At 57.0% G+C, this 11,024-nt stretch overlaps 1 protein-coding gene across 1 annotated transcript in view; it reads left to right on the top strand.

Annotated features, from left to right (window-relative positions):
• The first annotated feature begins 748 nt into the window (after nucleotides 1-748).
• Nucleotides 749-11,024, top strand: part of AJAP1 (adherens junctions associated protein 1) — a 36,629-nt gene continuing 26,353 nt past the window's right edge. The window contains 1 exon segment of the mRNA XM_048967725.1: nucleotides 749-845. Within this exon segment, the coding sequence (XP_048823682.1) occupies nucleotides 817-845 (29 nt within the window). The 5' untranslated portion in view covers nucleotides 749-816.

The following is an 11,024-nucleotide window of genomic DNA, read 5'->3' as shown; positions in this document are numbered from 1 at the left end:
CGGGGGGAGCAGCTGCGGCCCCGGGAGCCGGGAGGGATGGGATGGGATGGGGTGGGGTGAGGTGGGATGGGATGCGCCGGAGCCTCGGCTCCCCCTGCAGCTGTCGGTGCTCCATCGCTCGCCTTAGCGCCGCATCCCTTCCCGCCGCTCGTGGGGAAACCGCATCCCGGCGGCGGCAGCTCCTGCGGGGACGGCGCGGCGGTGGCACGCGGTGCCGGGCGGAGCGGATGCGCGCAACGCGGACGCGGACAGCGCTCCGGGAGCGGCGGGCGATGGGTGTGTAACGGCTCGCCGAGGACGGAACGTTCGGCGTTCTCCATGCGCAGGCAAGGGACGCTCGGCGGCCGAGCTCCGCGTCCCGGGAAGGGCGGGAGGCGGCCGGGACGAGCTCCGCGGCGGCGGCTCCGAGCGCCCGCGGCGGCAGAGCGGCGGCTCCGGCTCCGCGCCCCGCTCCGCCCCCGCCTCCTCCCCGCGCAACTTCCCAAAGCCGCGGCCCCCCGCCCCGCGGGTGCGCGCACACGCGCGGGCGCGCCGAGCCGAACCCGACCGCGCCGCACCGCGCCCGCAGGGGCCCCGCGCCACCCCGCCGCCCATGGGGCGCGCAACCTCCGCGGGCGCGCAGCTGCCCCGCCGCCGCTGAGGGCACCGAGCGCCGGCTGCGCGGGCGCGGGGCGGCCCCCGGGCATGCCCGCACCGCTGGGCGCCGCCTGCCCCGCCGCTGAGCGCCGCCGCGGGCGCGGGGCGGCGCGCACGGATGGAGAGCTGAGGCGGTGAGCCCCGCCGGGACGGGCCGGGCCGGCGCCGGGAGACGTGACCATGTGGATACAACGGCTCCCGGGAAGCAGGTAGGGCAGGGCGGTGCGCGCCGCTCCGCGGAAGCGGCGGCGGTGGGGCTCCGGACTTCCATCGCGAACTTGTTCGGGCGGGGAGCGGCGGCGGGCGCGAATCGATCGCGCCCGGAGACTCGGAGGGAAGCGCTCGGGGAGCCGCCGCTCGCCTCCCTTCCCGGCTCCTTTCGTCGCCCCGCTACGTGAGATGGATCGTCCGCTTTTCTTTGCCCGTTCCCTGTGATCTGGCGGCTCCCGGACGGGCTGCCCCACCGCCCGGCTCTGCTCCCGGGGAAGCGAGGGGCCGGGGCACCCCGGGCGCGTACGGCGCCCACGGACGGACGGCTGTGTTTTGTAGATTAATCGAGAATTGCAAAGCGGAGGAGACGGAGGCAAAGTGTTATGTAACGCATTTTCATTACCGCCGCGAAGTCATCTGAGCCGAAATCTTGTTATTTTCGTGGCATTGTGTTTGGAGAGCGCTACTTACCCAGCCCCTGCCCTCTCCTTGCATGTCTGTCCTTAAAGCTGCAGGAATACCGATTTTTGTTTATTTTGACCGTGTTTCGGTAGAATACATTTAAAGCGGCAGTGTGTGAAGCACGTAAGGGTAAGGAAAGGGACGCTGCTGTGCGAGGTGCGCAGCTTTCTTTTCCCCCCAACCCAATTTTGTATCTGAGAAGTCCCATTCGGAACAATCGAGCGGTGGCGTGGGGCGCGGGTCAGGCAGCGCTGCCTCCGCGGAGCTCCCGGTGCGTGCAGCTCTCAGCAGCACTGGGCTGTGCTTCCCGGGTGTGCAGAGCATCCCACTGCCCCACACAAGGCTATGGGGGTTGGGATACACAGCGTTCCCCAGGGAGTGAGACCGGGAGGTCTGCGTGGCCGTGGGATGGACACACGGATGGATGGATGGATGGATGGATGGATGGATGGATGGATGGATGGATGGATGGATGGATGGATGGAGCAGCCCTGCGCAGCACCTCGAGGGCCCCTCACCCTCCTGCTGCTCCCTGGGGTCCCTCAGAGCTGGAGCTCAGCAGGGTGCCCTGCTCACTGTTGGGATGGGTGATGCCAAGGGTGCTTCTGCACAGCCCTTTGGAGTCGCTGGAGGCTTTGGCACTGGGCTCGAGCTTCGGATTTAAAGCCCTGGGAGGTGAAACTTGAGCTCAGATTTTCTTTCTGTGCTGAAGAATCGGGAGAAGCCATTGGGTTCTGTTGTACGTCTGTGTTTGCCATCGGTTGTGTTCTGGCTTTTATCTGCTACAGGCAGTGCTGCCCTGCGCACCCACAGCCGTGGGCACAGCGGCCCCAACCCCATCCCCATGGCTGTGCCCCCGCCGTGGGCTGGGGCTGCGGGTGGGGATGCGCTGCGTGGGGAAGGATGGGGAGTCTGAAGCTCTGCTGTGACCTTAGGAACTGCTCCTGGGCAAAGCACCTGAGATGCTTTTCAGGGTGCCTCCCAGTTTGGATTTCTTTTGTGGAAGATGAATAGAGCGGTGGAACCGGAGGGCTGTTTCCAGGGCTGGAGCCGGCAGAAGACTGTAATCTTAGAAATAGAGGACGCCCTCTGCTTTTTTATTTTTTGAGGAGTTTAGCCTTGGAAATGGGAGCTGCCGGCTGCTTCTCTGCTCCAATTGCCCGGTGAATTGCTTTGCTGCGTGCCCTGGATCCTCGCTGCCAGCCTGTCCTCCGCACCACCCCGTCAGCCTGCAGTCCCTCCGTGTTTTATTTTTAATAAGAGATAACTTTCCTGCTAACCTTGCCTGCTGCTCCCGCTTCTCTCTAACTCTAATTGCTCCTGGCTTTATTTCTGACATTTCCCATGCCGTTTCCCCTCATTTTCTCAAAGACAACCAGAAAAATAGCTTTGAGAGGAGCAGCAGACCTCGCCAGAGCCTGCTTCACCGTGTGCTGGATGGCACCGGGAGATGCTGCTGTGTGTGCTGCTCCTTCTGTATCGGATTCCTTCTGCCCCAGGGCAGTGGCAGCTCCGTGACCTTGCAGACGAGCCGTGCTCTCTTAAGCTGAGCAAAGCAGGACCTTCAGACCCCCATGCTGAAAATGCTTCTTTCCTTGCTTTCACCTACGGGAACTTTGCACAGAGCTGCGAGCAGGCTGGGTTCACAGCCTTACAGCTGAGCTCTGGGTCCGCTCTGCCCACGGGTGGGGGTGGCTGGGGGCTGTCTGCTGGCCCTGGAGCACACCCAGCAGCTGTGTGTGCATTGGGCTGTGTCAGTGCGTGCGTGCGGTGGCTGACGGCTGTGTGCCTGCTGACTCTCCTCCCATAGCTACAACTCTCCTATTTTAAACGATACGCCACGGTTTTTACAGCGTTCCGCTCCCGAGTGATTTGCAGCACGAGCAAAAAATATCGTTGGCCGTTTCTTCCTGATTGTATAAAGCAACTCATTAAAAGCACACATCCCTCTGTGTTTGCGCCGAGGGAACTTTATGGGCCCGATCGTTGCTGCCAAAGCAAACATTTCCCGTGAATTCCACTCATCAGGTTCACGCTGTCAGATGTAGATGCAGCCGCACGTCAAAGATGCAAGCCTCGCAGTCTGGGAAGTAATGAGAGCAGCGAGCAGTGGGAGTTAATGGCCTCCACCGAGGAGCCCTTACTCATCCCGCAGCCACGCAGGGCTGAGCCGGCTGCTCCTGGGCGCAGTGATGGCCACGGAAATTCAGCCGGTGCCACCAGCACTTGGCAGCCGTGGTGACGCTGGGATGAAGGGCGCCGTTACGCAGCGCTCCGCACCTCGGCAGCAGTGGCTGCGCCGACGCTCAGCAGCCTCTTCCCTGGAGCATGGGGTAACGGTGACAGCACTGCCGGGCACGTGGGGGCCTGGATGGGGCTGAACCGTGGCTCACCTCAAGCCGGGCTCCATGGGGTTGCAGCAGGGCAGGTTGTGGGGCTGGGATGTGGGGATGTGTCTGTGTGCCCCCAGCAGCTCCACCAAGGCAGCGCCTGCGTCACCGCCGGTTGTGCCTCCGTTGTCATGCGGGTCCATGGGATGTGTGAAGCTGCTGCCCATCTGCTCGAGGCGTTCGGATGCTGCAGCCTGGGCTCGCTTTATGTAACAGTCATCTGCCAAAAATAAGGAATTGCTAAATTTTCTTCGGTGCGTAGAGTGTGGACTGAAAGTAGAGCGAGGTGCAGGGTGGCTCTGGGGGTGGCCCCATAGCCTGGTTCTTACCTGTCCTCATCCGAAAGGGCTCCCAGCACTGCTTCTTCTTATTTGTAGCTCTGTGTGTGTACACAGGTTGACAGGGAGAGCTGCTACACAACAACTCTATAGGGTGTGAATAATCTATGACTCCAGACACGTCTGAGGTTCATTATGAAAATATATGCGTGCTTAAGCCTTTAAAGATAGCTAATAGGGAGAGGACTGTGAGGAGGGATTAAGGCATCGGGATGCTGAGCTGGAGGAGCAGGAGCTGGGGCTGCACCTCGGGGCCGTGTCCATCGCTCTCATTAAGTGCTGGTGATGAGGGATTGGGCTGTGGTGATTCAGGCCCAGTGTGGTTTGGGTTTGGGACCAGAAGCTCTTCCATTGGGAGCTCCTTGCAGCCAAGTGTGTTGGGAGGAGGGGGCAGGCGGCAGCCTTGTCAGTGCTTTCCCATCCTCCTTCCAAATAGCGACTGCTCCTTTCTTCAGGATGAGCCATTCACCATCGGGATGATTTCTTTCTCTTGAATAACACCCAAATCCGGACCTGAACTGCCTCTTTAAAAATGGAATTAAGGCTGATGTGAATATTTCCTCTGGCTCTTCTTACCGGGACCTGCAACTCCAGACTTTGATAGCTTACATAATTTCCTGTGATGGAGATGTACTTCATCTAATTTCACTTTGAAATACATTGATTAAATCAGAACTGCTGGGAGATTTAAACTGAGCCTCTGTGGCCTGAACTTAACTGTGGGAGGTTTACCTACCTTTATCCTTCAACATTAATTTGGTTTTGCGAGGATTCTTCATGAAATGAGGTTCTGTCTGGCACGGAACTGCTGCTGCTCTCTGGTTTTGTCAGTTCCTCTCTCCGGCCTTAGCAACCCACAATGAAACCTTCCTGTGGCATCAAAGTGTGGGGTTGGGTGCTGGTGGTGCTCCAGCCAAGGGGCCACGCTGCCTTGTGCTTTCCCTGCCCCAGTCCAGGATATGGGGCTGGAGCTCCCTCCAGCTCTCTCCCATCTTTGCTTTCCAAGCTTCAGCCCCAGGACGTGACCCCAAGCACAGGAGGATGCAGCTCTTCTTCAGGTGATTCAGCCTTTCTGGTACCAAGCAATGGCGATAAAAGAAGCAGACATCAGGCTTGGCTGGAGATGGATGTGCAGTTCATGGAAATCAGCACCTCCAGGCACTGCCTGCCCAAAAGCACGGCCCTGCGCTCTGCTGGCTGCGGGGGAGAAGAAAGTGCATGGACTTCAGCTGGGAGAAACATGAAAATGAAGCTCATTGCTCACGGAAGGCTTCATTCTCAGCTCTGATGCGGGGAGAGGCAGAGCCCATGCTGTGAATTTACTGCTGGCCCGGGTCAGGATGAGGCGAGCAGCACTGAGCTCGGTGAAGCTTTCCTTCTGCTGAGCGGATGGGAGCGTTGCAAATCCCGCAGCGCTCCGGGTTCATGTCTCAACATAAAGACTGAGTAAAAGCTGCCTCGAGAATAACATGTAGTCAGAGAGTGGGAACATGTTTCCTTCAAGAGAAACACAAGCGTGGACCTTGGAGACGGAACAACCAGAGCTTGTCAGCGCTCACATGCCCTAATGTGGGAGAAGCCAGGGTGTGCACGGCCCAGAGCACTGCGAGCAGCCGTGCTCCTTGCAGTGCTTTGCAGAGCATTGGTGCTGTCTCTCACCATCGTTCTGGCTCTACATCCGTCCTGCAGCGCCCTGGGACGCCCAGGAGAATCTCTCCTTGATAAACGCCCCAGCGGTGCTTTACGGCCCTATAAATAGGGAATGGGAATCGCATAATGGTGGCATCCTGGCTGTACATAAAGCCATTGTGGCTCCGTGTGGGAGAGCTGATGGATTGCTGCTCACAAGACAACACTTACGGCTCTCGAGAGCTAACAGTGCTAATTTATGTTGTCAGCACAACGCGCGGCGCCAGGATGGCAGAAGGGGCCGGGGGGATCCCCAGGGTTTGTCAGTGCCTTGGGCCGTCCCCGCATCGCTGCCTCCAGGGACGTGGCCCTCTAATTGCCACCATCCATACGTGACCTCAGCTGTGCTCCTGCGCTGCGATAGCATCTCCCTGCCTCGTCTGCAGGACTTAAGTAATGAAGCGGTAGTTAATTGACATGGATTAGGACATCCACTTAAGCGCCCAATGAGACGTCAGTGATTGATGCCGGGCAGCTCGTGGCTGCGTTCCCTCCCCCACCTCGGACATCACCGGGCTCTGCTTTTTTCCTGCAGAAGCCCAAAGCTTTGGGAGCAGCTCTGCATGCCCCGAGCTCCAGCTGAGCCTGGAGTGGCTTTGCATTAAATAAAAGAAGCGCTGCAATCTCAGATGTTGGCATGCATCATCTTCCAAAGAGCTCCTGAGAAGAATAAACTCGTTTTCTACAAGTAGTTGCCTTTCATAGGTTTTCTTATTAAGTTTTCCTTGAGAAGATTGAACATATTATTCATCATTTTGTTTCTTGGTTTTCTAAGAGGCTCTCTACCCTTTTTGCATCCTCTCAAGTGAAATATTCAGAATTTCCTCTGCCAAAGTGGCCCATTCTCTGGCAAATTGAACGTTGCTCATTGTGATGGATGAGGACGGAACCATTTGTTCTGGGAGCTGTGCACGGGATGTACTGTGCAGGGTGGGATCCCTGCAGGAAGGGATGCAGTCCCAGCCCCCTCCCTGCGCACACCATTGGCACACGGATGCAGTGCTGGCACCCAGCTCAGCCTGCTGCACTGCACGCTTCTAATTAATCCTTTCTGTCTTCAGGTGTGAATAACTTTTGGCTGAGGTTGCTCTTTCTGAGCGTTGATGCTGAGGGATGAGAGTTTCATCTTCTTTTCTTTTTTAATGAAGTGTTTCCCCTGGAGTTCCTCTCCTGTAGGACATCAGCAGCGAAGGAGGAATTATGGGGTGACTTGGGCTGAGCACGGCTGGGGCCGGCCCGCGAGCAACGTGGAAAGCAGAGAAGTTGCAGGAGACAGCACATATGGCAGAGCTTTACCCAGGGGATGAGCAAAGTCTTTTTGTCACCGCCGATCTGCCAGGCTGGGACCTCCATCTCCTTTGAAGATAACGCTCTGCAAAGTTTAATCTCTCTTGCAGAAATGAGATGCGAGGCGCAGCGCTCTCTGACTCACTGGCAATCATCCCCCAGGGCCGTGTGCCCAGCAGCCACACCGGGCCCCGCTGGGTGACTCAGCTCCCCTATGGGGCTGCGCTGCCAGCTGTGCTGCCCGCCGAGCTGCTCCTCCCCTGGGAAAAGAAACTGGTCGGCGCTAAAAGGGGATTTAAACCTCTGTATGAAGGGATCAAGGGCCTTTGCCCTGGATTTCGTTCTTGCTTTCTATTTCTATTCCTTTTGCTTTCTATTTTGGTTTTTTGCTTTTTTTCTTCAGCTTTCCGGTCTGTTCCCTGTTTCCCCTTAAGCACACCCGGCCCCAAGCTTCCCCAGCAGCTGATGGCCCCGGTGCTCAGCCATGGCCAATTTGTGCTCCCAGCACATGCCAGGATCCTTTTGCTTTTGCTTCCTCCCAGCTCTCAGATCGACATTTCTTACCTTCAAAGCGCGCTTGGCTTCTTCTATTTTTTACTGTATTTCTTGCTCCTTGAAAGCTATCTGTCTGCTTCCTTTGAGTAGCTTGATTTCTCTCATCTTCTCCATTTCTGTAGCAGTTATCGGGTCTTTTGAAATCCTTTACCCTTTCCCTTTATTCGTTTCCCTGTACAACTGCCGAGGTTCCATGACAGACGGAGCATCCATGTGTTCGTGGAGCTGCCTGGGACTTCCCATGAGGAGAGCCAGGGCTGGATCTCAGTTACAGCGATGTGAATTGATAGGACAGGAGGGAACGGCTTTAAATTGCTCCAGGAAAGGGTCGGGTTGGATTTTAGGGAACATTTCCAAAAGAGCAGTAATGCATTGGCACGGGCTGCCTGGGGGAGCAGTGGGGTCACATCCATGTTCAAGAACCGTGGAGGTGTGGTGGTGGTGGTGATTGGTGGGCATGGTTAGGATGGATTGATGGTTGGATGTGATGGCCTTAGAGGTCTTCTCCAACCTAACGATCCTGTGATTCTATGAACAGAGATAACACCATCCGTGGGCACTGTGCTGGTGATGCTGCCCAGCTCAGCTGCGTTTCCCAACATCAGTTTGATCGCCCTGGCTGTAGGATGGGGATGAAGGAAGTGGCTCTCGAGGGGATTCAGGGCTCGTTTTCCTTCCCAGGACACCAGAGCTCCTTGGGGGATCATCGTTACGAACCACATTAGAAGATGCTCTTGACTCAGGTTTTGTCACAGCGATAGCATCCTCTGTGATGTGGGATATCTCAGCAGGCAGCGCTGTGAACTGCGATGCGCCGTTCCCGTGCAGTCGTATTGTGGTACAGCAGTATAATGAACCCGTTTTAATTATTTTGTTTTAAAACTCGTTAAGCTGCTACTTAATGCACACTGAGCCGACTTATCTTATTTTTTTAGATCAAAGTGTTTCCCGTGTACGCTGTAATGATGCGCCTGAGCACATTAATTCAGAAAACAAGATAAGCACTCAGTTTCTTCATGGGGAAGCCATGGGTTCTGGCAGTCCTGAGCTGGGCTCATGCAGCCCGTGGGCATTGTGAGGGCTGCTTTGGCATCAGAATGTCAGAAGTGGTAACAGTTCATACCGTGATTTTGTGGAAGGCCCTTCAGGGGTCTGCGCCTTCCTGGGAGTGGGTTTTGGGGGAGAAAAACCTGCTTTGTTCATGGATGGATTCCACAGGGGATCAGCGGAAAAAGGAGAAAGTTCCCAAGCAAAGCAGGGATATGACTTCGTTCTTTGTTTGTGACTGCAGGGAAATGCAATTCCTCTGTCAGCCTGTGCTGGGAACAAGGGGGGACACGGTGTGGGGGCCCTGGGCTGCTGCCCCCTGTTAGTGCTGGGGTCTGGTCTGGTGGGACAGGGCCTGCAGCTGAACTCCGCTGTCCTTATTTATGCTTCCCTGCATCAGGGATAAGCTGTGAGCTGATGGGTTTAGTGCCCCGTGCAATCCCTTCCTTTCAGCAGCCCCATTCTGTAAATACACTTTCGGAAGGGGGGGTGCCCAGCTCTCAGGGCAGTGGCAGAAAAGGCAGCGCTCTGGATTCTTATCTCCATTTTTCATGCAGGCTGGAGCTTGAGATCGTGACTTTTCTGGAAGATTTTTTGGAAATGGTGCTGGGAGAAACTTGCCAGTCGGTTGCATCTGAATTGCAGGCTCTTGCTGCTGCCTGATCCCCAACGCTGCTGCAAAATCCCGGGGGGGGGGGGGGGGAAGAGGGAGATAAATGGGAGACAGGTGCAGGTTTCGAGCCTGAAAGCCAGCTCTCACAGCCACCCTTTGTGCAGGCGGGACAGACGGCGAGTGTTGCTGCGGGCAGCGCGATGAAATGCCCTTCTGTCGGCTAAATGCGCGCTGTGTTCGGCCGCTGCTCAGTGCTGCTGGCACAGCCTGGGCGCCGTGGCTGCCAGGTCAGCCCTGGGTGTGTGCGCACCTCGGCTGGGCTGAGCACCACCGGGGCCCTTTCCCTGCACTGGCTCTGTCGGTGCTGAGCTGAGCCACGTCTCTGGGAGGCTCCGGCTCTTCCCAGGGCAGCCGCCCCACGCACGGGTGCCGCGTGAGCTGTGGCTGGGCGCTTTGTGGAGCAGCAGCAGGTGGATAACCGAGCTCAGGTTTGACGCAGCAATCTGCTGAAGACGTTTCCCTGCCTGAAGGCACGCGCTGCCTTCCTGGGCTTCTCCTCCGCCCGCCCCCGGTGCTTTTCAAATCCTATCTGAAATAATCCCACGCGAGCGGGTAAAACAGCCCATAACAGATGCTGTGTCCTTGTCAGAGCAAGTCAGGCTGTGCTGGAGATCTGTGGTGCTGCTTGTTATCTGTGTGTGCCGCGCAGGGTGCTCCCAGCACGGGGATACCAGGCACCCTGCGTCCCATCAGCATCCATTAGAACGTACACAGGGATGCTGGGCACCCAGGTCCCACCAGCATCCCTCGCAGTGTGCGTGGGGATGGTGAGCAGAATGCGTCCCATTGGCATTCATTGGAATGTACACGGGATGCTGAGCACCCTGCATCCCACCAGCATCCGTGGCAATGTGCACGGGGATGTTGGGCGCCCCACATCAACATAACCCTAACCCATTGGCATCCATTGGAATGTTTGAAAACGGGCTGAGATTGAAACCCAGGCTGAGAGTTTGGCTCTGCTTTGGCACAGACCAGGTGTGTGGCTGCTGTGGCACAGATCTGCTCGTGCCTTTGCAGCGTGCATCGCTTATGCCCGCTCGGACTGTGGGGTTTTTGCTCTTGCTGGTGTGGCTCTGCAAGACCACGTTGCTCCTTGCAGGGTGTTGGCATGGTCTTGCATTGGGACAGCGTGCATTTGGATGCAGGCAGCACCTCGGGCTCGGGCTCGACCTTTCCGTGTGCTGGAAGGACAGGACCCAAACGTACGAACAGACGGGGCTGCAGCACTGCTGAGCCAGATCTGCTCCCTGACAGCCTTGGCAGGGGCTGCGCTACAGGATCAGCATATTGGAGATACCGCTGGGTATTAATTATGCCTTCCCCACTCGCCGCTATTCAAATGTTAAAATTATTTATTTGCAGCTGGGTGAGCTGAAGGCAGTCACAGGAGTGCTGTGGATGGGAGCAGCTCTGCTGCTGCCTGGCACTGCGGGAGCACTGGGATGCCAGGGCAGCATTAATCCCCCCGGGCTGGTCCTGGACAAGCAGGGTTATCTGCTGGTCCCCAGCTTGGCAATGGGCTTTGGGCTGCTTCACCCTCTGCCTCATTTTCTGTTGTCATAAATCCTCTCCCTTTGACCACACGAGGTGTTGTCAGTTTAATTACTTGCAGGGAGAGAGGGGGGAGCAAAGGAACTCAGGAACTGTTTAAATACCACTTTTATTAGTAGGTAATCCTGAAGCTCAGTTCTGTAACAGGGAGAGGTGGTGATGAGGTGCATTTAATTTACCTGG

This window comes from Lagopus muta, chromosome 21, assembly GCF_023343835.1.
Source record: "Lagopus muta isolate bLagMut1 chromosome 21, bLagMut1 primary, whole genome shotgun sequence".
In the NCBI taxonomy this organism is placed as follows: Eukaryota; Metazoa; Chordata; class Aves; order Galliformes; family Phasianidae; genus Lagopus; species Lagopus muta.
Note: the sequence above shows the minus strand (reverse complement) of the source record. Positions and strands in the feature narration are given on the sequence as shown.